At 39.7% G+C, this 24043-nt stretch overlaps 1 protein-coding gene and 1 pseudogene across 3 annotated transcripts in view; both read left to right on the forward strand.

Moving 5' to 3' along the window:
• The window catches only part of TBX15 (T-box transcription factor 15), a 121829-nt gene that overhangs the window by 63566 nt on the left and 34220 nt on the right, over positions 1 to 24043 (forward strand). For all 3 annotated transcript variants that reach the window (XM_065906054.1, XM_065906051.1, XM_065906056.1), the window contains exons 2-5: positions 8739 to 8952; positions 14014 to 14115; positions 15783 to 15954; positions 17056 to 17223. In XM_065906054.1, coding sequence (XP_065762126.1) covers positions 8852 to 8952; positions 14014 to 14115; positions 15783 to 15954; positions 17056 to 17223 — 543 coding nt within the window. In that variant the 5' untranslated portion in view covers positions 8739 to 8851. The remainder of the gene's footprint in view (positions 1 to 8738; positions 8953 to 14013; positions 14116 to 15782; positions 15955 to 17055; positions 17224 to 24043) is intronic.
• On the forward strand, positions 3761 to 4167 carry LOC136146960 (NADH dehydrogenase [ubiquinone] 1 subunit C1, mitochondrial pseudogene; annotated as a pseudogene).

Raw genomic sequence — 24043 nt, forward strand, 5'->3', positions numbered from 1 at the left:
AAGTCAGGAAGTCACAAATTGTCAAGAATGAAAGAATCTTAAACACAGAAGTATTTTCTGATCTTCAAAAGACATTATATTTCTGAATGGAGGACCTGACTTAATTGAAATAACATACTCACTATGCACTTAGGTAATATGCACTTGCACTATGCACTTGATTGTGTATTCTCATTAACAGATGAAATAATTTATCTGGTTAGCCTAAATATTTTATGTAACTATGATTTGGAAATGTGCTTTACAAAGGAGTAAATTTTATTTTTACCTTGACTGTTGATCTGGACTCTGAGATGACTATTTTAAGAGTACTGTAGAGTAGTTAATGTCACAGGTAGCCCTCACTGCTCTAGGAGTTAAAAAACAACTATATAGAATCAGTGATATATGTATATATACATACAATTGAATATTATTCAGACATAAAAAGGAAAGCTCTGTTGATATTTTTACTAACTGTAAATGTAATTTTTAATAACTGTTATTATGTTACAGCACCACAGATGGATCTTGAGGGCATTATGTTAAGTGAGATAAGTCAAATAGAGAAAGATAGATATTGCATGATCTCGTTTATATGTGGAATCTAAAAAATAAAAAGCACAAAACAAAACAAACAAACAAACAACCCTAAACTTTTAGCTGCTGCTGCTTCTTGCTGCTGCTAAGTCGCTTCAGTTATGTCCGACTCTGTGCGACCCCATAGATGGCAGCCCACCAGGCTCCTCCGTTCGTGGGATTCTCCAGGCAAGAGCACTGGAGTGGGTTACCATTTCCTTCTCCAAAACTCTTAACTATAAAGAACAAATTGGTTGGTTACTAGAGTCAGGAGCTGGAGGGGAGGTGAAATGAGTAAAATGGTCAGAAGGTGCAAATTCCAAGTTATTAAAATAGATACGTCCTGAGGATATAATGTACAGAATGGTGACTATAATTAATAATGAGATAACCCACATCCAAGGTAAGAGAAAGCCAAGTAAGATGGTAGGCACTGAGAGAGGGCATCAGAGGGCAGACAGACTGAAACCACAATTACAGACAACTAGCCAATCTGATCACATGAACCACAGCCTTGTTTAACTCAAAGAAACTAAACCATGCCGTGTGGGGCCACCCAAGACAGATGGGTCAGGTGGAGAGATCTGACAGAACGTGGTCCACTGGAGAGGGAATGGCAAGCCACTTCAGTATTCTTGCCTTGAGAACCCCATGAACAGTATGAAAAGGCGAAAAGATAGGACAATGAAAGATGAACTCCCCAGGTCGATAGCTGCCCAATATGCTGCTGGAGATCAGTGGAGAAGTAACTACAGAAAGAATGAACGGATGAAGTCAAAGCAAAAACAACACCCAGTTGTGGATGGGACTGGTGATAGAAGCAAGGTTCGATGCTGTAAAGAGCAATATTGCATAGGAACCTGGAATGTTAGGTTCATGAATCAAGGCAAATTGGAAGTGGTCAAACAGGAGATGCCAAGAGTGAACATCAACATTCTAGGAATCAGCAAACTAAGATGGACTGGAATGGGTGAATTTAACTCAGCTGACAATTATATCTACTACTGTGGGCAGGAATCCCTTAGAAGAAATGGAGTAGCCATCATAGTCAACAAAGAGTCCGAAATGCAGTACTTGGATGCAATCTCAAAAACGACAGAATGATCTCTGTTCATTTCCAAGGCAAACCATTCAGTATCATGGTAATCCAAGTCTACGCCCCGAAGAGTAACACTGAAGAAGCTGACATTGAACAGTTCTATGAGGACCTACAAGACCTTCTAGAACTAACTCCAAAAAAAGATGTCCTTTTCATTATAGGGGACTGGAATGCAAAAGTAGGAAGTCAAGAAACACCTGGAGTAACAGGCAAATTTGGCCTTGGAGTACAGAATGAAGCAGAGTAAATGCTAATAGAGTTCTGCCAAGAGAACTCACTGGTCATAGCAAACACCATCTTCCAACAACACAAGAGAAGACTCTACACATGGACATCACCAAAGAGTCAATACTGAAATCAGATTGATTATATTCTTTGCAGCCAAAGATGGAGAAGCTCTATACAGTCAGCAAAAACAAGACCGGGAGCTGACTAGCTCAGATCATGAACTTCTTATTGCCAAATTCAGACTGAAATTGAAGAAAGTGGAGAAAACCACTAGACCATTCAGGTATGACCTAAATCAAATCCCTTATGATTATACAGTGGAAGTGAGAAATAGATTTAAGGGACTAGATCTGATAGAGTGCCTGATGAACTATGGACGAGGTTCATGGTATTATACAGGAGACAGGAATCAAGACCATCCCCAAGAAAAAGAAATGTAAAAAAGCAAAATGGCTGTCTGAAGAGGCCTTACAAATAGCTGTATAAAGAAGGGAAGGGAAAAGCAAAGGGGAAAAGGAAAGATATTCCCATTTGAATGCAGAGTTCCAAAGAATAGCAAGGAGAGATAAGAAAGCCTTCCTCGGTGATCAGTGCAAAGAAATAGAGGAAAGCAACAGAATGGGAAAGACTAGAGATCTCTTCAAGAAAATTAGAGATACAAAGGGAACATTTCATGCAAAGATGGGCTGAATAAAGGACAGAAATGGTATGGACCTAACAGAAGCAGAAGATATTAATAAGAAGTGGCCAGAATACACAGAAGAACTGTACAAAAAAGATCTTCATGACCCAGAAAATCATGATGGTGTGATCACTCACCTAGAGCCAGACATCCTGGAATGTGAAGTTAAATGGGCCTTAGGAAGCATCACTATGAACAAAGCTAGTGAAGGTGATGAAATTCCAGTTGAGCTATTTCAAATCCTGAAAGATGATGCTGTGCAAATGCTGTAATCAATATGCTGGCAAATTTGGAAAACTCAACAGTGGCCACAGGACTGGAAAAGGTCAGTTTTCATTCCAATCCCTAAGAAAGGCAATGCCAAAGGATGCTCAAACTATCACACAATTGCACTCATCTCACACACTAGTAAACTGATGCTTAAAATTCTCCAAGCCAGGCTTCAGCAATATGTGAACTGTGAACTTCCAGATGTTCAAGCTGGTTTTAGAAAAGACAGAGGAACTAGAGATCAAATTGCCAACATCTGCTGGATCATCGAAAAAGCAAGAGAGTTCCAGAAAAACATCTATTTCTGCTTTATTGACTATGCCAAAGCCTTTGACTATGTGGATCACAATAGACTGTGGAAAATTCTTAAAGAGATGGGGATACCAGACCATCTGACCTACCTCCTGAGAAATCTGTATGCAGGTTAGGAAGCAACAGTTAGAACTGGACATGGAACAACAGACTGGTTCCAAATAGGAAAAGGAGTACCTCAAGTCTGTATATTGTCACCCTGCTTATTTATCTTATATGCAGAGTACATCATGAGAAATGCTGGGCTGGATGAATCACAAGCTGGAATCAAGATTGCCCGGAGAGATATCAACAATCTCAGATATGGAGATGACACCACCATTATGGCAGAAAATGAAGAACTAAGGAGCCTCTTGATGAAAGTGAAAAAGGAGAGTGAAAAAGTTGGCTTAAAGTTCAACATTCAGAAAACTAAGATCAGGGCATCTGGCCCCATCACTTCATGGGAAATACATGGGAAGACAGTAGAAACAGTGGCTGGCCTTATTTTTCTGGGCTTCAAAATCACTGCAGATGGTGATTGTAGCCATGAAATTCAAAGACTCTTACTCCTTGGAAGGAAAGTTATGACCAACCTAGACAGCATATTAAAAAGCAGAGGCCTAAGGCAAGATGGCGCCATCCACATTGCTGCGCCCTTTCTGGAAGCTGCTGGCCCTGGCTAGGTTCCCGAGTGTGTCTTCATCGCGGTCAAAGTTCTACATCCGGGAACCGCCGCATGACAGCCCTAACTGGCTGAAGGTTGGATTGACCTTGGGCACCTCTGTTTTTTTGTGGATCTATCTCATCAAACAACATAATGAAGATGTTTTAGAGTATAAAAGAAGAAATGGGTTGGAATAAACTTTTGAAATACTAAAATAGTATGTTCCATATAGTGATTATAGCAGTTCCTCTGGATTCACGAAATCTGTTGAGTTGTAAACGTGAGAGAAGGAATTACGTGTGAATATATGTCAAGTCAGCATTTGTGTTTTACATGTTTAAATTAAAAAATACTTCTGTATTCTTCAGATTATGTATATTGTGACAATGTAGAGAATATCAATTCTAAGGAAAATTATTAAATGTATTTTAATGTGGAAAAAAAAATAAAGATAAAAAGCAGAGACCTTACTTTGCCAACAAAGGTCCGTCTAGTCAAGGCTATGGTTTTTCCTGTGGTCATGTATGGATGTGAGAGTTGGACTACAAAGAAAGCTGAGCACCGAAGAATTGATGCTTTTGAATGGTGGTGTTGGAGAAGACGCTTGAGAGTCCCTTGGACTGCAAGGAGATCCAACCAGTCCATCCTAAAGGAGATCAGTCCTGGGTGTTCATTGGAAGGACTGATGTTGAAGTGAAACTCCAATACTTTGGCCACCTGATGTGAAGAGCTGACTCACTGGAAAAGACCCTAATGCTGGGAAAGATTGAGGGCAGGGGGAGAAGGGGACGACAGAGGATGAGATGGTTGGATGGCATCACTGACTCAATGGACATGGGTTTGGGTGGACTCTGGGAGTTGGTGATGGAGAGGGAGGCCTGGCATACTGCAGTTCATAGGGTCACAAAGAGTTGGATACGACTGAGCAACTGAATTGAGCTGAACTGTATATTTGAAACTTGCTAGGAAGAGAGATCTTAAAAATACTGATTGCACACACAAAAATAACTAGGTGCGGTAAAGGATGTTAACTAGATTTATTGTGATGATTATTTCACAGTATATACATACTTGAGTCTTTATGTTGGACATGTGAAACTAATATTAGGTTATGTGTCAATTAATATCTATAAATGTAAATTAATCTTTTAGAGAGATAAAGTTAGTAAATAAAAGTTGCAGAAAATATCCTAGAATGCTACACTCACAAAAGTGTTTGTGTTTATTTCTACATGATGAAATTAAACATGATTTGTTTTTTTTTGTCTTTTTGATCATCTACAGTTTCTATATCAGGGCTTCCCTGATGGCTCAGATGTTAAAGCATCTGCCTGCAATGTAAGAGGCCCGGGTTCGATCCCTGGGTTGGGAAAATCCCCTGGAGAAGGAAATGGCAACCCACTCCAGTATTCTTGCCTGGGAAATCCCATGGATGGAGGAGCTTGGTGGCCTACAGTCCACGGGGTCGCAAAGAGTCGGACACGACTGAGTGACTTCACTCTTCACAGTTTCTATAATAATACATACATGTTCCTTTCTGAAAAAACAAATTATGTAAGCGATAATATTAGTTTTGTTTCCAACCTAAGGCAGTTAAACAATCAAGGATAGAAAATTACATGCTACATTCATGTGGTTGAAAATGTGGGCTGATGCCTGCATTCTGTATGTAGAAGTTGTTTGGTCTTTATTTTGTGAGGGAGTGAGACTTCAGGAGCACAGAGTATTTCCAGGCAAAGAAATGTCTCTGAAAATCCTCTTCATGGGAAGATAGTGCCTCTGCCTCCACATCTTGTCCATTTCTTTCTTAGTAACCATGGAATTTTCCAGCCCTCTTTGATCTCTTTCTTCCCTGAATTCCTATGTGACATACAGAAAAATATGTAATGGTATGGAGAACTGCATTGTAGTAGTCTCGGTCTCTGATTATTTATGAACATTTCCAGTTTCTACTTGTTCTGTAAAGAGATCCGTTGTGTACTTGAGTATTTTCCAGAATCTAGCACAGTGCCGGGCACATAATAAGCACTCAATAAACACATAATTAATCAATACTAACTAACTGGAAAATTTCTCAAGGTTTGGATTCTGTTTCAAATTATCTACATGGTACCTTGTATAGGGCCACATGCTGATAGGTGCTTAGTGATGGATTTGATTGAAACTATAAACAGAATACTCAATTCTTCAACTCCTATGCTAATGTGAATTTGGATCCTCAGTTTTTTCTTCATTTCATTATCTTGCCCAGACAGTTTATAATTTGATGCTTCTGCAATTTTTTTCAAGTCCCAACTTATCAAATTTTTCTTTCATGAATCGTGGTTTTGGTGTTTTATCTAAAAAAAAAAAAAAAAACAAAACCATTGAATAGCTAACAATCTATTAGAAATAGTCGGTCATTGAGTACTTAGAACTAAAGTCCCAATTAAGCAATTTGTATAATGATCTTTAAAAAAGGTTATCTCTTCTGACTTATTTACATGTGTTTTGGACTTTTTCCTAAAGTTTTGAAGTAGAATTTTAAAAAATGATGCTTCTAATTGAGATAGCCTGGGTTAATCCTGAAAGTTGCATTAAGAAGGTTTCTTACATTCTTCAAACCACTAGAGGTAGTCGAGATTATGAAAGTTTTCAGTTCAGTCCTTCTAATTTGTACTGTGAAGAAATAGGTCCAATGTGGCTAAATAATTTGTCCAAGGTTATTCATTAGTCCATTTAATGTTAGATTCTAAGTACCTGTTTTATTCCAAATGATGAAGGGAGTTAAGAGCAGAGACTTTTACTTCCTTACTCTGCAATTCCAATCCCTACCTCAAGCTGGCTGCCTTTAGAAATGGATCACTTAGTGCTGCAGTATCTTTCCTTTCTTTCCTCCCTCCTAAACACATGCTAGAGAAATCATGTGTCAAAAATTTTTGCCGGGCTCTACTTAGGTTGTTTATTTCCAGTTGTTTCACAATCATAGCATGCTATGATAGGGAGATTTTATAGTACTTTGCTCTCAAAAGTAGGACAAGACTACTTTTTAAAAATCTTGCTTTGAGAAGATCTTGAAAAAGTCACAATTTTAGTGATAAGCCAGGAGCTCTGGGCATATCATAGAAACAAAATGGGATTTGGGAATCCACACCTCAGGGGGTTGGACTCCTATGTTTGGAGAGTTCATGATGATGTCATGGCTCTGCTGGAAGGCACACTGAATCAGGCTGGGATAGAGATTTGTCACTCAACCACAGCTCTCCCCTTAGATGAATAGCTCCACTTTTCTGTACTTGGAAGAGACCCACATTAGCTTCTGTTTAGTCCAAGGTATAAAATGATATGCTTAGACATGGAAAATCTGGCTATACAACTTTTTAATGTTTTTGATGAAGATGATGACTGGATCAGTGATTGTGGATAAACTAAAGATTAAGGGCAGAGGCTTCCCTGTTGTTTAGGAGCTTGATTCAGTTCTGCGGTGTGTTGAATGTCTTCAGCAGTGAGGGTGAGGAATTGGGGAGGATGGAGAAAAACGACACTTGGCTTCCTATGAGCTTTGCAAAGCTGTGGGAGATTCTTGTTAGAAATGCTGCCTGGACTTGAGAGAGGAATACTTTAGGAATTGGAAGGAAAGAAAATTAAAGGTGTCATGAGAGGCGTTTTTCACAGGCCTGGAAACCGGCTCCAGTTAGTGAGGGTGGCCGCTAGATGGTCTGGCACTGTGTCCTAGCCTTCTTCCGTATGTCAAGGGTTGGTGCCCAAGAGGTCCTGACCTTTGACAGCATTGAAAAGCCAGTTGTCAGAGTAAGGCATTGTTGTTTTTTAACCTCTCTTTATGTATTTAATTAGGGGGTAGAAATCAGAATCCTAGATGTTAAGGGTGAGTGGAAGAAATAGGTTCTTGGGCTTGGTTTGCAGTATCATTTGACTTAAAGAGACTGTACTAGCTACTCCAAGTTTGGAAAATATTAGGAGATACAATTCTTCTAAAAGTAAATTTGAAAAATTACAGACCTGACTCTAGCATTCTCTTTGGTCTGCATCCTCCCTACTCCCCCACCCCAACCCTGCCCCTTCTTTGAGAAAAGAAGAATCAGGAGGAAAGAACTGTCTGGCCCAGCATGCCCGCTTTTTATTTGGTTGCTCTCAATCCTACCTTCCTGTTTGGATCAGCCCTCCCCTCTGCCCATACTTGAGAAACCAATCAAGGTGTCTCCTAAACTTATTTATTCCCTTTGTTTTAACCGCCTTCTTGGGGTAACTTTTTCCATATGCTTACATCCTTGCCTCACAACAGACTTTTTTTTTTTTCTTTAAATCCAAAATGGCCCAATTGGGCTTTAGGGAAAGCCATTTACTCAACTATACAACAAGGCATTTCTGAAGATCCCAAACAGCTTTTCATTACTTGTGATGACCAGGATATATAAATGGAGGGAAATTGCTGTGTTTAAAAGTAACTGACTGATGGACAGTGATGCTGTGTGGTATGGAATTAAAGAATACATTGCTGTTAGCATGGAATCTTTTCCCCCAAGTTGAAAAGTCTAACCTGGGTTTGCAGCTGGAGTCTGTGATGATGATTCTTTCTTAAAATTTGGCCTTTGTTTATTTTGTTGCCCCAGTTTGGTTTTATTCCCTTCAACACTGTGACATTCATACTCTTTCTATTGCCTATTGTGGACCAATTTTCTTCAGCTGTTGCTAGAACTTACTAAAATGCCAGATGTCATGTTGGAAACATGAAACCTGAAAGAAGATCGTAAATCACAAAAACAAACCATAAAAAAAAAAAATACCCTGAGTACTGTGCTCTGGAGCTTCCCAGTTTTAAGCCTCCTTTTGTTACCCTTCTCCCCACCCCATCGTGCCCCCCACCCTGCCTCCATCTTTTTGAGGCCAGGGGCATGGGCGGAATCAGCAGTTTCTCACCTAAGGCTCAATTATTTATTTTGCAGATTCCGAGCAGAGCACAGGCTCCGACTCCGAGGTGCTCACTGAGCGGACTTCCTGCTCCTTTGACACTCACGCCGAGCTGGGCCCCGGCGCTGCGGGCCCCGTGCCTGCCGCCATGTCTTCCATGGAAGAGATTCAGGTGGAGCTGCAGTGCGCTGACCTCTGGAAGAGGTTCCATGACATTGGAACCGAGATGATCATCACCAAAGCAGGCAGGTGAGGACAGTTCTTTAACAGCCAGATTCAAAGACCAGGAGAACAAACTTAAGAGCTGCTACATTTTTCTTTTTATTTTTTTGTGGTAGATGGCCTTGGTGAAGCCAAAGCCACTCCCATTCACTTTTCAGCATCTGGATATCTTGATAAAATGCTTTTGTTGTGTGTTTTTGGATTTTGCTATTTTCCTCCAAGGATCACTCAAACCTAAATCACCTCTACCCTCACAAACATTTTCTGCTTGCAAATGTGTTCCAGCCAGTACTAGAGATCCATGGTACATAACAGTCAAACAATAGATCACTAAAGCTAGTGTTACTTCACCAACCAGTATTTTCAAGAGAAAAAGCTTGCATATTCTAAGGCATTTAAATCAGCCACATTTTTTTTTTTTTAATCAGCCAGATATTTTTGTAAGAATTTTGTTTTTGGTAAAATTTGGGCTTGGTGCATTTTTAGATTGATTCATTGTGTTTTACTGTTGGTTTGAAATTATCACTTTATTTTATTTATTTATTTATTTATTAGTTGGAGGCTAATTACTTCACAACATTGCAGTGGGTTTTGTCATACATTGACATGAATCAGCCATGGAGTTACATGTATTCCGCATCCCGATCCCCCCTCCCACCTCCCTCTCCACCCGATTCCTCTGGGTCTTCCCAGTCCACCAGGCCCGCTTTAATGGGACCTGCTGGAAACTCTTTCAAAACGATTTAGGTAGGATGATAAAAGTTTTAAAAACACACCATTTCTTGAGATAAAGACTTAATTAAGCTACTTCTTTATTGGTATCTTTACATACGTTCAGAGTTAGGTATCTGTTTTATGCTGGATATTCAACATGTATTATATTTTTTAAACTTCACAGGAGTCCTTTGAGGGAGGATATGATAATCCCATATATAGAGGAGGATGCAAAAGCTGGAAGAGGTTAATTAACTTGACTAAGGCCACATAGGTAGTAAAGGACAACTCAGAATTCTACACAAATCTGTTTGGCTCCAAAACAATTGTCTTAAGTATTTATGTCTGTTCTGCCTTTTGAATTCAAATGAAAATAAATTTGTACTAAATTTTTTAGTGTATAAGAATAGTTCATTGAAATTAAAAGTTATACTGGTTTCATATTTACAACGTCAATCCACGTAGTCTCACATCACAGAGACCAAAAAGACTCACCTTACTGATCGTAAACTGTCTTCATGAACCATGGACATTTAAAGCAAAAGCATGTTTTGACTGGGTCTAGTTCACTTGAATATGCATTTAGAGAACCCTCTCAATAAGATGTTATGAAAAGATGATCTTAAAATAAATCAGAAGTCTTATTCAGTTTCATCCTCCACTGTAAACCCCCTTCCTTCTTTAAGTTTTAGTAGAAAATAAAATAATTAAAAAAACTTTATTTGGAGGAGCAACTTGAGTAATTGAAATAACTTTCAGAATTATTTTTTAAAAATTGAAGTATAGTTGGTTTACAATGTGTTAATTTCCTCTATACAGCAAAGTGATTCAGTATATTCACACACCCCCCCCCATATATATATATACACATTCTTTTAAATATTCTTTTCCATTATGGTTTATCACAGGGTATTGAATATAGTTCCCTGTTCTATGTAGTAAGACTTTGCTGTTTATTCAGAATTACTTTCAAAAGCCATCTTTTTTTGTTGCTTGAGTTTCAGTCTACATTTTGAGATATTGTGACTTGGACAGAAACAGCAATTCAAGGAAGATATTTTTACTCTTTTTCTTAGTGTTTGTTAAGGGCATTAGTTTGGTGAGAGGGGAAATACTACTTTTCTTGTCTATCAGATTTTCCAGTTTTCTTTTGGGGGCAGTTTACTTACTACAGTTAATATTATGTCTATGTATTTTAATCACATTGGTTCCTGATATCATTCCCTGTTCCCTGCACATCAATGAATTCAGTTTACTCAAACACTTCCTTGACAACTCTCCTGTGATGTCATTTCATGATTTCTTCTGCAGTGTTTTCTTTTCTGTATCTCTGCCCTCACAAATTCACTTTGGTACTTGAATATATGGACTTCCCAGGTGGCTCAGTGCTAAAGAACCTGCCTGAAGAACCCACCTGCCCTTACAGGAGATGTGGGTTTACTCCCTGGGTTGGGAAGATCCCCTGGAGAAGAAAATGGCAGCCCATTCCAGTATTCTTGCCTGGGAAATCCCATGGAGAGAGGAGCCATGTAGTCATGGTGGGCTACAGTCCACGGGGTCACAAAAGAGTCAGACATGACTCAGTGACTAAACAACAGTAACCTGAATATATCCAGGCATTCTGAGCACAGACATACAGTTTGTTCTTTGTTCATATCCCTTTGTTTAGGTTTAGAAACTATATTCATTGCTTCCATGTTGGATTACCTCAGCTAATAATGTTGTGATCAGTAACTCTGCTCAAGTAATTCTGGAACCACTCAGAAACATGCAAAGAAGTCTTTCTCTTCTGTAAATTTTCTTCATTCCCTCCCCATCCCAGAAATTGATTCTTTCCTTTTCACTTCATTTTTCTTCCTATGTAGTGTCCTTTTCAGTTTTAATTTCAGTTTCTGTTTTATTAGTTATGTGTGCCTCTCTGGTCTTTTTCCCTCTCAGACCTTAGTCACCATCTACTTCTTTTCACATTCCAAACTGTAAACTTGTTGATTCAGAACTACTGTAGTCTACAGAACCTGCATGGTCAGCACCATGGACAGAGGTGTTGTAGGGATTAATGGGTTTGGAAGTCCAAAAAATTGACCTAAATTTAGGCATAAAATGAAAACTAAACTCATCTCATTTTGTGAATGTGAAAGATTAATTTTTCCTTGGGTGTTATGACGTTGCTTGATATTCTGTGCTAAAATACTGACAAAAAGAAACAGCAACTTTGGTAAGATTTTAATGAGAGAATTCAAATATCAGCATAGAATTGAAAGCAAGAAGACAGTGTCAGGATTGTTTAGTTCTTTTCCTTTGTTTTATAGATGGTGAATTTAAATGACTTATCAAGAGCCATACAGTTCATTCGTTTTAGAACCTAAGTACTGGAAAAAAACAGGTAGCTTCTCCACTCAAGGTCATATAAATGTTTCAGACAAAACAGATATTGAATTTAAAACCATCTGACCCTTTTTCTTGAAATCATCAGGAAATAAATTCATCTCTTTCAGTGTAGTGTATCCCTCTGTTGCTGGCTGACAGAAACCACGTTTTCTTATCTCAGGTAGTAAGAGAGAGGATTTTCTACCCCCAGAAAGATGTTCTCCAAACATTTATATAGACAGGGCAATCATAGGTCATGGTTCTTAGAAGGGAATTAATGATCTATACATGTATATACCAAGGTTCCCAAATTTTTGGAAAGAGTTAATGTGAATCAAAGTGCCTCACCTACAGTGAATGATAGATTTAGTCATTATGAGCAGCCTACAATAAAATTTTGTTAGCTCACCATAATACTAAAATAGAAGACTTTCTAATTAAACTTTAAGAATAGAGAAAGAAAATCTAAAACTGGAATACCAATAGAAGCTTCTGAAAGTTATAAAGTGAACAAGAAGAATTGGTAGTACTGACATTATTCTTTGCAAATATTTAAGAAATAGCCACCATCTCTATTGAAGATCTGTGGTCACTCTTGTGCTTTAACCTCAAACAAGATTATGATGTCACCAACCTATAACCAGAGGACTTTTGTTTTCTGAGTAATTTTTGATGAGTAGTAGAGTGTGTGACTAGCACAGAAAGCCCGTCATGTAAACAACCGGTGCACATTTGTGAGATGACTGTCTGGGGTCAGGGTATGGTCTATGGCTGTGAAATGGAGCAAAGCCAATTAGGCCATATGTGGATCAAGCCTGTGACCTTGACCTCATTAGCACCGTACTCTGCCCAGTTCACTAACTGGCCCCAGATGGCTAAACTTAATGCAGCATTTTGTGTACAAGTACCCTAGAGCACATTCAGGGCAATCCACATTTTTTAAAAAACTGAGCACTTTTTATGTCTGGCTCCTAAATGAATGACATGCAAAATAGCCTGATGTTTTTCTTCTTTCTTATGGTTAAAGAAGAATGGCAAATTTTATTTTAGTCTCCTTGAAACTCAATACCTCTTTGGGGCTGCTCCCTCTCCTCCTCTTCAATTATGAGGGTAGTTGTAAAGTGCCATATCCTGACCTCGCTTGCTTTGGCAAGTTTAACAAGCCATTGTGGTAGAAACAAGGTATTGCCCAGAGGCCACTAGAATTCATTTGGTATTTGCTTCTTATTCCACAGGGTCCTTCCTCTGACACACACGTTGACAGCCTGAGAACTTGCAGAAATTTTTCTACAGTTTTATGCATTAAAAAAAAAAAAACACGTTGGTGGTCCTTTGTTTGAGAACTGGTAGCACCTTCCTTCTTTTCTTCTTTTCTTGAGATATTATTTTGAGAGTGGTCATTTTCAAGTAGACAATCAAAAAGTATTTCATGATCACTGCAATTAACTGTGATAAGCTACTTGGGGAATAAAAATATAAGTTATTCAAGTGTATTAAGTATAAAAGTGTAAGTATATTTAAAGATATTTTAGGGAATTCCATGGCTGTCCAGTGGTTAGGACTCCATACTTCCACTGCAGGCGGCCCAATTCAATCCCTGTTTGAGGAACTAAGATCCTGCAAGTTGCATGGTGCAGCCAAAAAAAAGAGAAAAATGTTACAGTCTAATAGGGGATGTATATACATGCATTTTATCTATCTCTTGTCTCTCCATCTATCTCACATTAAAGATTAATAATGTAAAGTATGGCATGGTATGAGATCTTTGAGTATATGAATAATCAAACAGTTCAATTTAAGTTCAGAAGAGGTATTATTTCAGCAGTGTAAATTCTCAGGATATTTGATAGTGGTAATTTTCAAAGTGAAAAAAAACCAGCCAACTTTGAGAATTAAAGGATATGGGATATTGATGTGCTTCCTATTAAGAAGAGACTCATCAAATGTTTACTCTTGCTACTTCTTCCCCTCTGATTGCTGAGCTTCCTGCCTTGTTTCCCATCACAGGAGGATGTTTCCTGCCATGAGAGTGAAAATCACTGGCCTAGATCCACACCAGCAGTACTACATAGCAATGGACATTGTACCTGTGGACAATAAAAGATACAGGTAATGATGACTGGCATGTGGAATTGTGGGCATCACCAGCACCCAGGATGTTCTGTAAGCGCGTTAGATGACACATTTTAACAGTGCACTGTACAATGTACTGGATGGGGAACAAGGATAGAGGATATGCCAATGGCCTGTGGCAGAGAACCAGACAGGAAGTAGTCACTAGAGAGGCAGGGAATCAGAACCAGTAATGGTTTGGTCTGGATCCTCCTAACATTTCTATAAAGACTGGGATTATATAGGGACTTCTCTGCCAGACCAGTGGTTCAGACTCTAAGCTTCCTCTGCAGGGGGTCATATCTGGTCAGGGAACTAAGATTCTGCATGCTACATGGCACAGTCTAAAAAACAAAAAATAAACAATTTTTTTAAAAGTAGGATTGTGTAGTGTATGCCAGGGTAGCAAAAATCAAATGGATCTTAAGTCTAAAACTAATTCAATTAACATTGCAAGTGATTAGCATATTGAATGATTTGGTTAAGTGAGCTGAGATGATTTATTTTGAAAAGTGGTCAGAGAAGTGCATTAGTATAGTATATTCAATCATATACATGGTGGATTATCCTGTTATTGATGGAGAGGAAGAATGAGAGAATTGGGTAAGACCTCAAGAAGAATATCTATTTAGGGGAATTATTGGTAATTAATACAGATTATGAACAAGTTTGCTAAATAACTTTCCTTCAAAGCCATTAAAAGGCAACATAGTCTCCATGTGTCTCACACATAGTTCTTGTGGGAAACCGGTTGTGGCTTAATTGATCTCCTGAGTTCTCAATCAAATCAGTGAGTCATGGCTCATTTTTGAGATATTTCAGAACTTGGCCCTAAGCCCATGAATTTGGAGGTTAGAGGTGAATAGAGAAGTTCACTACTTGTATGTTAGAGGGAGTGCTGGTTAAGAAAAAAGTAGTCTTGATGTTGGACTTAGCAGGGGAGATGCTCCTTTCTTTAAAAACATACTTCATTTCAGTGAAAATGGAGACCACTCTCTTAGTGCAGCCATTCCCAGAAACACCAAGACTTCCCAGTTAGTTGTGTTTGATTAACCTAGTCTCATTCCAGTGATTTTGTGGGAAAATAATGTGGATGTTCAAAACTAAGTTTTCATCAAAATGCTTCAAAATTCAGAGTCTTGGCTAGGAAATGGTTAACAAGTGAGAGGCTTGGAGGGTCTCTGCACATGGCTGTGTTTTATAGGACAATATGGAAGATGTTTTTAATAAGGGACCAAACCCTGAGCAAGTGGCCAATGGATTATATGGTTTGCATTTGAAAGGTGAAAGGTTGCAGTAAAATACCTTTTCCATAGCTAAACACGTGGGTTCAGGATGCCTGTGTGCACACAGGGGTGCAAGGCAAGGAGAGGAAGAAGAAAGAAAAGGAACTGTGAGAATGTTTTCCTTGTGAGAGCTGCAGCTTTGATCATTAACCACAACACTTTTCTGCCCTCCCCCACCCATCTTGTTTCCAATTTCCATCTCTATTTCATTTTCCCTGGTTATCCACCCTTCCCTGCTCCTTTGTATTCTCTGTTTAATCCTCCCTCCTCCATTTTTTTCCCTCATTTTGTCTCCTCCCTCCTGTCCCTAATTGTTTCCTGGGTCTCTGCTCCTCCCCTGCATCTGTCTCTGAATTCTCTCTTCCCTCTCTGTCTCAGATATGTGTATCACAGCTCCAAGTGGATGGTGGCTGGCAACGCTGATTCCCCCGTGCCCCCAAGAGTTTATATCCACCCTGATTCTCTAGCTTCTGGAGATACTTGGATGAGACAGGTGGTCAGTTTTGACAAACTCAAGCTGACCAACAATGAATTGGATGATCAAGGACATGTGAGTCAAATAACCCCATCTCCTCTACCTTCCTCTTTCCCTTTTTTTGCTCTAGAACTGACTAGTCCCAGGCTGTTTCAAATGGGTAAAAAAGAATCTGTATGCTGTTTTGAGTCATTTTAAGTAATTAAGCAAGCATAAAAGCTTTTTTTTTCTTGTTAAATTACATTTGTTACAAATCTAACATTTAGCAACTGTCTGTTATGTATCAGGTTGTGTTTATCAGACAGAGTTCTTGTGCTCTAGGAACTCACTGTCAAGTCAACTCAAGACACTGTGTCAAGAAACACAGGACGAATTTCAAAATGCTGAGATAAATCACAACATTTAGTAGAATAATTCCTATTATTCATATCATATAATTCATATTATCCTCCGAGGGCAATAAACTCAGAGAAACTGTTGTAGGGGCAGTTCTGGCTGATTGGTCAAGAAATTTATAAGTTTATGAGAGAAGACTAGGTCTTAAGGCTGGCCAGGTGTAATTGGTGCCCCTGATTTAATTTTGGCAGTTAGCACACTGAATTTTCACTGAAAGCCAGAATCCAGACTGGATGCTATGGAAGAAGACTGCAGAAGTTAAAATCATGGTTCCTATCTTTCGGGAAATGGTAACTTTCTGAGGAAGAGAGAACACCCATATACCCTTTGCTCTCACATAACATGAGAGGATGTCCATAAAATCCATAACAAAGGGCAAATGATGGCTTGTAAAATTTAAAGACAGATGAGCCCATGCTGAAGATGTGAAGCAGGAGGGAACAAGCCACACAGCAGGGGTTCTGAGACCTTTTAGTGGAGTGGAGTCTACTGGTATCAGAACCAATTCACTCAGTATTTATCCAAATGAAGAAGACACAGTGCACTCATCACCTGTGATTGAGATGTTCTGCTACAGGGTTCTATGTGATGTGAAGCTCCGGTCACTTAGTCCTTCCAGCCATGGGCAAGTACACCGATTTCCAGTTCCCTGTACATCTCACCTCCAATCTGTGCTCTTCCTATAATGCTTTTATCCTGCAATTTGTTTGCATAAGAGCTAGAAGAGGTGTAGGGACCTTAGAGGCAACCCTGGAGTCATGTTTCCCCTTCTCATTTCAGATCATTCTTCACTCCATGCACAAATACCAGCCTCGAGTTCACGTGATTCGCAAGGATTTCAGCAGTGACCTTTCCCCCACCAAGCCCGTCCCCGTTGGGGATGGCGTGAAGACATTCAACTTTCCTGAGACAGTGTTCACCACCGTCACAGCCTATCAGAACCAGCAGGTAAGAGGCTGCCTTTGCAAGTCGCCTGCTGCAGCTGCCTTTAAAGCAGTTGATTCATGCTTTTGTAAGAACTGCTTAGTCCTTCTCCATGGCACTGAAATGCTGGGGTGAGAGTCGCTGGGCTGGTGGCGCACAGACAGCGCTGGTGATGACAAGGCGGTAATGCCTGGTAGCAGCTGTCAGAGTCTAGATTTAGATCAGAGACGAGATCTTTGACCAAGGGGACCAAACCTCAGTCATTTTCAGGTCTCTCTGCACTCGTACCCATGTTTCATGATCTCTACTACATCCTGGCAAATGTTCCCCATCACTTGAAATTCCTGAGGTTTGATTCATTCTTTCCCTTTTATCCTCTCCGTGGAGCCCTCCATCAGGCTACATCAAAGTCATCGAGCCTCTCAGACTCGATGTCAGACTCACCACTTCCATTTATACTTTCAGACGAAGTTGGCATGTGCTCACCAGCCACACCCTAAGATCTGTATGATTTGATGTCAGTAATGTATTCATTCTGTTAATATTTATTGAGAACTTATAATATTCTAAGCTTAGCCGATTAAGGCTCATTTCTTAATCTCATTTCTCCCTAAGCAAAGGAGAGTTCAAGTTTAGTGAAAGACACATAAATACATAATGATAATACAGTGGAATAACAGAGATGTGGACAGGGTGTTTTTTTGTTTTGTTTTGGTTTGTTTTTGTTTTGTTTTGTTTTGTTTGGTGTGGGAAATGAGGGAAGTTTTCCTGGAAGAACTGAAGCTTTTTCTGTTGTTCAGACACACATAGGAATTAGCCAATTGGTGGGGGAAAGGAAGAGAGAGGCCAAGTCTAGGATTACTGTGGACATTTCTAAAAAACATTTTTTTTTTTTTTTGAAGAGACTTGATGGATTTACAAGTTGTCTCACTTTATGCAGTTTTCTAAAAGTTAAATATGAATCTCATTTTGTAAGTTAGATTGTATTTCACATTTTGGTAAATTATCTAATTAATAGGATCCTACAGTGAATTCTTTTCCAAAGCAAAGATTTTTTGCTTGTTTATTTTACTTGAAACTCTGCATACTTTTACTTTGGGCCTCCTTGGAGCAAAATGGACTTATAATATAGAACTCAATACCTTTTATATTGGGCACTGTGCTCTAACAAAGAAAGAAACATTTATTTGTTGAGGGCTTACTATGTGCCAGGCAGGTGAAGGTGTGTTACACAATCTTCAGTTCATATAGAAACTTTTTCTACCCTTGATAGTACATCCTGGTAAGATTCCTTGGATACTTTTTATCTTAGGGGAATTTGATATACAACAATCCCTTAGTAATACAAAGGTTAGGTGCTATATGGTTGTTGCACTTTCTCAGCAGCTGTAAAGTGTTCCCGACTTCAGACTTTCCTTTTAGATGCTGCATTTGATCTCAAGTAGAAGAGCTTTAGTTTGCGATGGGCACTATTTAAAATTGTTTAAACTCTCTCAAACCCCTCAGATAGTAAAATTGCAGAGACCATGGAGGGTTCTTACAAAAAACTTTAATAATCAAGATTTTTTAAGCTCTGATACAAGATAGAGCAGCAGTATCAACATGACTTTTGGAGCAGTTGGGACTTTGGGATTAATTGTATTACAGAAGAGGGGAAATATAAGTTCTTTGAATAATTGAACTTTTCCCAAGACTACACCAGCCACCATTTTAATCATTACTTCTCATGCAGGTGGAGAGATGTGGCAATAAATATGGTTCTAGAATGTAGCTTGTAGAGCAAAGTAGAACACTGTTGAATGACCATCCCACTGCCTCACTGAGATCCATTCTAGAGGCCAGAAGAGTCAGTACTGTAAACCAAGCTAAAGCTAAAACTCTACAACTCACTGCGACAATGAAACAAGACCAAGCGTGAGCCTGAAATCTCTTTCAGTTCCTTTGCATTTCATAGACAATGTTCCAGCATCTGAGTACATTCTACTCATATAAATATTTTGCCTATATCTGTACTTGAAAAAGAAAGTGAAATTTGCTCAGTCGTGTCTGACTCTTTGTGACCCCATGGACTGTAGCCTGCCTCGCTCCTCTGTCCATGGAATTCTCCAGGTCAGAATACTGGAATGGGTAGCCATTCCCTTCTCCAGGGGATTTCCCCAACCCAGGAATCAAACCTGAGTGTCCTGTATTGCAGGCAGATTCTTTACCAACTGAGGCACCAGGGAAGCCCACGTATGGACTCGAGTAGGGGCAGTGGTAGTTTGGCGGAGGTAGGATGCTGTGACTCAGATCATGGGATTTGGTAGTAGACATATTTGTTTGGTTTCTACCTTTTTATTGGCAAATTGAGTAAGGTCACGCAATTTGTGTTTTCCTCTCATCTTGTGCTTCCTGGCCTGAAAGTGTCCTGACCTCACCAGGACTAGATGAGGGGACATGCGTTGTCACTGACATAAACCTGGCATCTAATTAAGAGTAGTCAGCCTACATTGCTAAATGCCTGGGTCTGCACAGGCATGAAAGATAATGGGGAATAGAGGCAATCTTAAAGAATAAATTTCTTATTAAGGAGAAAGAGGATTCTTGGGGACTGGAGGAGGCACGTGGGCTCTCGAAGGAATTATATTCAATAGGTAACTACTTTGATCTCTCTGTTCTCCTGTCACGTTGGTGAATTCATGATGTGCTGACGTTCAAAATAGATGAGTCATACTCAATTCCACCTATTTTAAAATCCAGATAACAGCTTTTGCCTGTTTAACAAGCCTCCATTCCCTGGATAAATCAATAAGCCTGATTGTTTAACATTCCCTTTGGCTGTGTAGATATGATTTAATATAACACAGTGCCTTCTAATAAAGCAAACTAACCTTGGGTCTCTCCCCCAGGAATCTAGAGGTCTGCATCCTGTAAGGCAGATCTGTTATGTACCAATAATTTTCAAACTTGTCATGAAGATGCCGGGTAGCATAAACTTTTCTCTTTTGTGAGCTGCATTCAGTGATTACTGTGTTTTTATTTCCTCGGTCTTCTAGATTGAGAACAAATAATATCTTAAAGCAAAGTTGTTTACTTCATTTTTTTTTAAGGGAATGGTTAAGGAGGGCTATGAGTAAGGAAAGAGGAAAGAGTCAGGGATAGATTCTCATTGTTCTCGGGGACTTGTCTGGAGGAGTACATGGCAGGAAGGATAGTAGAAGGAATGGAATTGAAATGAACTGTACTGTTGTCCAGCCTTCCTAGGGAAAAGCAGTGCATTGTTCCACATACAGCAAAGGGCTAGATATTTGGAGACCTGGATTTTAGTCCTAAATTCTCCACTAGCTTCCTATGTCACTTTGAGCAAGTTGCTTTGTCTTTGGGGGCTTCAATGTGTTATTAAAATGTCATTTATTTTAAGAAATAGTGATGGCAGGAAGAGATAGTGGGGAGCTGTTAATTCTCTTCATTTGGTAGAATAAAAAATTGCAATATCAATATTGATTCTTCACATGGTGGAAGGGGAGGATTTAGAATTGATCTGTGACATTTTGAAGCCCCGAAACCACTAATTAGGAGGAAGGACCCTTCCATCTCCATGGTGGTGGTGGTTTAGTCACTAAGTAATGTCCGACTCCTGCAACCCCATGGACTGTAACCCGCCAGACTCCTCTATCCATGGGATTACCCAGGCAAGAATATTGGAGTGGGTTGCCATTTTCTCCTCCAGGGGATCTTCCCAGCCCAGGGATCGAACCTATGTCTCCTGCATTGCAGGCAGATTCTTTACCAGCTGTATCACCAGGGATGCCCTGAAACTGAAACCACTAATTAGAAGGAAAGACTCTTCCATCTCCATAATTCTAAGCTATTTGTAGTTCATGCAGCACTGACTACATGACTGAGTGGATAATTAGCCAACATACCTCTACTACCAGGTTCCTGATGTATCTGTGATTCTGCTTCTTTGCATATAATTAGGAGTGGCATGTGAAGAAAGAGTTTCTATTTTCATGAAATAATTGATGTTTTTCTTGCCCATTCTTTCTACTCATCCTTGCTGACTGACACATAGACTCCCAGGGCTGCTAACATACTGAAGTTATTATTGCTATTATTTGCTCTTGGAGTGCCAACTTGGCAGGCCCATGGCAGAGAGGAAAGTACACGATGCCCCAGACTCTCATTGAGGAGGACAAGGTGGTAGAAGTGGGAATAAAGGTGATTCCACCCTTAATGCTTTTTCTTGGAAGAAGCTGATGCCAATATATGTCCTCATGGAATTAGCAGGAAATCTCCATTGCAGAGTCTTTGTCCTCTCTAAGGGAAAAAGACCTTGATTTTTTTTTTTCTCCAAATAGGAAACTAGATTTCAAAATGGCACAGCCCTCTCTTCCTCCGGTAACACAGTCTTATTTCTTGATGAGAATTGGCTACATGAACTGTATGGGAAGTCTGAAACCACAGCCAGGCCAGGTTTGTGTAAGCAAATCCAATAGGTTTTCTGAGCCACTCATTATACCCTGAACTACTGAGCCAGTTTTGCCTTAACTTTGAAGTCAAATTAGTACAGAATTTTTGTTCATATTGGATTAAAATTTTTTTTATCCTGATGGAATACTTTTCAAACAATGTGGTAAAAAAATAAGAATAAGCGTATGTTAATGAGGGAAGTCCCTTTGAGCCTTGGTCTGGTGAAATTATACTGAGGATATTCAGATTTTCTTTGTAGGTTGTGTTCTTTATGTCTGCACTGTGCATGGTGAGGTATCCCTGATTTATTAACTGCATCTATGTTACTAGGCAAAACAGTGAGGGAAAATGATTAAAATGAATAGTGGCAAGCCATAACCACCCCCTTATGTGCCATTGTCTTCAATAACTCAGACTACACAAATCAGTATAAGGTTATGGAAAGAAAATCAGTGAAGAAAAATGCTTCCATAACCTCTGTATTTTCCACATTGCCTCATTATCATTGGACCAAGTTTGAACACAACTGCTGTAGAATAGCTTTAGTTACAATGGAAGTTACTAATAGGCCTTGTTCTGACGGGAAAGCCATTTAAGATTTTTGTCTGTAATCCCTATAGTGAAAGCAAATAGGATTGGTGGAGTTGTTTGGTCTATATTCTCTAAGGTTTATTATGGCTTTGAGACTGGTGATTTCTGTTTCACCAGTGAATAAAATTCATTCACTCTCTCACTCTATGCATTCATTGAACACAAATAGCATGTCATCTTGGCTGGCTGCGGCTGTATGCATGCTCAATCATGTCTGACTCTTTGCGACCCTGTGGACTGTAGCCCGCCAGGCTCCTCTGTCCATGGGATTATCCAGGCAAGAATACTGGAGTGGGTTGCCATTTCCTCCTCCAGGGGATCTTCCCAACCAGGGATTGAACCCACATCTATATTTACATATATCTATCTATAATATATAGATATATATTTTCCTCCCAAATCTCTATGGATGCTGTTGTAAATAGTAACATGTATCTTTAATATTGTTGAAAATAAATTTCACTTTATTTAATTGTAACATGCATATTATAATGTTAGGCTAAGTGCAAATTTTGACTTACCACTACAACAGATGGGAGATAAACTAGCTATGAGCAAAAATATAAGAGAATTTATCAATTCTCCGATGTCCCATTCAAATAATTGATTTATGTTAAAAAAAAACAAATAAATTATATATAATTTGGAAAAAAGAAAGAGAGTGTAGTTAAGAGAGTGGCAGAAGTACCCTATTTTGGAAGGGTAATCAAGGAAGACCTCTCTCAGGAGGTTAACATTTGGATTGAGACTTAGGGTGAGGAGTCAGTTATATGAAGAGTAGAAAAGAGAACATTTTAATCTGGGGGTAGAATAGGTTTCCCTGGTGGCTCAGATGGTAAAGAATCTGCCCGCAATGAGGAAGACCCGGGTTCAGTTCCTGGGTTGGGAAGATCCCCTGGAGAAGGGAGTGGCAATCCACTCCAGTATTCTTGCCTGGAGAATCCCATGGGCCGAGGAGCCTGGCGGGCTACAGTCCACGGGGTCACAGAGTTCGACACGACTGGAATGACTAAACACAGCACAGAATGCATGTCAGGGGTCTGAGCAGTGAAAGAGGTGGACACATTCCAACTCTGAGAGCAGCTCAGTTTGCCTGGAGCCTGTGGACCAGAGTTAGGGGAGCATGGAGAGGCAGCAGGAGCCAGGGCATGCTGACCCTGCAAGGCCAGGCAGAGCTTGGATTGAATTCTGAGTCCAGTGGTAAGCACTGAAGGAGTGACATGGTCTGGCTGTGTGTTAACAAAGATCACTTTGGTTGCTGAGTGAAGAGAAGAGATTGGACAGGGACATAAGAGACAAGTTCAATCCCTGGGTCAGGAAGATTCCTTGGAGGAGGGCATGGCAACCCACTCCAGTACTTTTGCCTAGGGAGTTCCCATGGACAGAGGAACCTAGTGGGCTACAGTCCATAGGATTGCAAAGAGTCAGACATGACTGAGGTGACTTAGCTCACAAGAGTGGAAGAGGAGAGATTAGTTTGAAGGTTATTTAGGGTAGTTTAGTCAAAAGATAACAGTGACCTGGTCTAACTAAGATGGGGAGGCAGAGGTTGACCATCCTTTTGATCATAGTAAATAAATAACATTAAGGGTACGGTTGATAATGAAGTATTCAAACGAGCCTTCCCTGCTACTCCAGATGTACAGTGCATGGGCAGGGATGGGTGCCATGGGGTTTTTATGAGTCCTAATTGTGGTTTCTTGGGGGCCCCTGTGCTGTTCTCTGGTCCTCACTGGCTTCTGCTAGGGGTGTGGCCTGGGGCCAGGTCTGGGCTGGTCCTTGGGTTTCTTGTGTTGATATG

The sequence above is a fragment of the Muntiacus reevesi genome, chromosome 1, assembly GCF_963930625.1.
Source record: "Muntiacus reevesi chromosome 1, mMunRee1.1, whole genome shotgun sequence".
In the NCBI taxonomy this organism is placed as follows: Eukaryota; Metazoa; Chordata; class Mammalia; order Artiodactyla; family Cervidae; genus Muntiacus; species Muntiacus reevesi.